The sequence below is a fragment of the Eimeria mitis genome, genomic scaffold (genome assembly GCF_000499745.2).
Source record: "Eimeria mitis Houghton genomic scaffold, Emh_scaff7881, whole genome shotgun sequence".
Lineage (NCBI taxonomy): Eukaryota > Apicomplexa > Conoidasida > Eucoccidiorida > Eimeriidae > Eimeria > Eimeria mitis.
Window position 1 is genome coordinate 1 of NW_013575786.1, and position 781 is coordinate 781.

Genomic DNA, 781 nt, shown 5'->3' on the forward strand with positions numbered 1-781 from the left:
CTGCTGCTGCTGCTGCAGTTGCTGCTGCTGCTGCTGCTGCTGCAGTTGCTGCTGCTGCTGCTGCTGCTGCCTGTGCTGGCATGTGGCGGTTCTTTTTGCTATCTTTGTTTGTCTTGCTGCTGCAGCAGCTGGACTTGCTGCTGCTGCTGCTGCTATTATTGTTGTTGCTGCTGCTGCAGTTGCTGCAGCAGCTGCAGCAGTTGCTGCTAGTTGCTGCTGCTGCTGCTGCTGCAGTAGCAGCAGCAGCAGCTGCTGCTGTTGCAGCAGCTAGTTGCTGCTGTCTCTATCTGCCTGTGGGGGTTGTTTCTGGCTCTCTTGCTGCTCTTTTTTTCGCTGCTGCTGCTGCACTTTCTGCTGCTGCTGCTGCTGCTGCTGCAGCTGCTGCTGCTGCTGCTGCTGCTGCTGCTGTCGTGCTGCTGTCTGCTGCTTCAGCCCCAAGACAAGGAAAAAAGCGTAGACAATGCCGAGGAAGCAAACTGCTTGAAATACCCTTTCTCCTATTTGCTGCAGTTTGTCTCCTCTTCTGTGTTTGTTGCTGCTGCTGCTGCTGCTGCTGCGGTGCTGCTGCAGTTGCTGCTGCTGCTGCTGCAGCTGCTGCAGCAAAAGCTGCTGCTGCTGCAAATAAAAATTACCTGCTGACATATCTCCAGCAGCAGCAGCAGCTGCTGCTGCTGCAGCAGCAGCAGCAGCAGGAGGAGGCAGCAGCAACGAACCGGGAGAGTCCCCTATAGAAGCAAGAGGCAGCGCAGTTTGCTGCTGCTGCTGCTGCTGCTGCAGCAGC

At 56.6% G+C, this 781-nt stretch overlaps 1 protein-coding gene across 1 annotated transcript in view; it reads right to left on the reverse strand.

The window, feature by feature from the left end:
• Nucleotides 1-267: 267 nt before the first annotated feature.
• Nucleotides 268-781, reverse strand: part of EMH_0092930 (uncharacterized protein) — a gene marked incomplete at both ends in the record, with an annotated part of 1,225 nt that continues 711 nt past the window's right edge. The window contains one exon of the mRNA XM_013501918.1: nucleotides 268-725. Within this exon, the coding sequence (XP_013357372.1) occupies nucleotides 268-725 (458 nt within the window). The remainder of the gene's footprint in view (nucleotides 726-781) is intronic.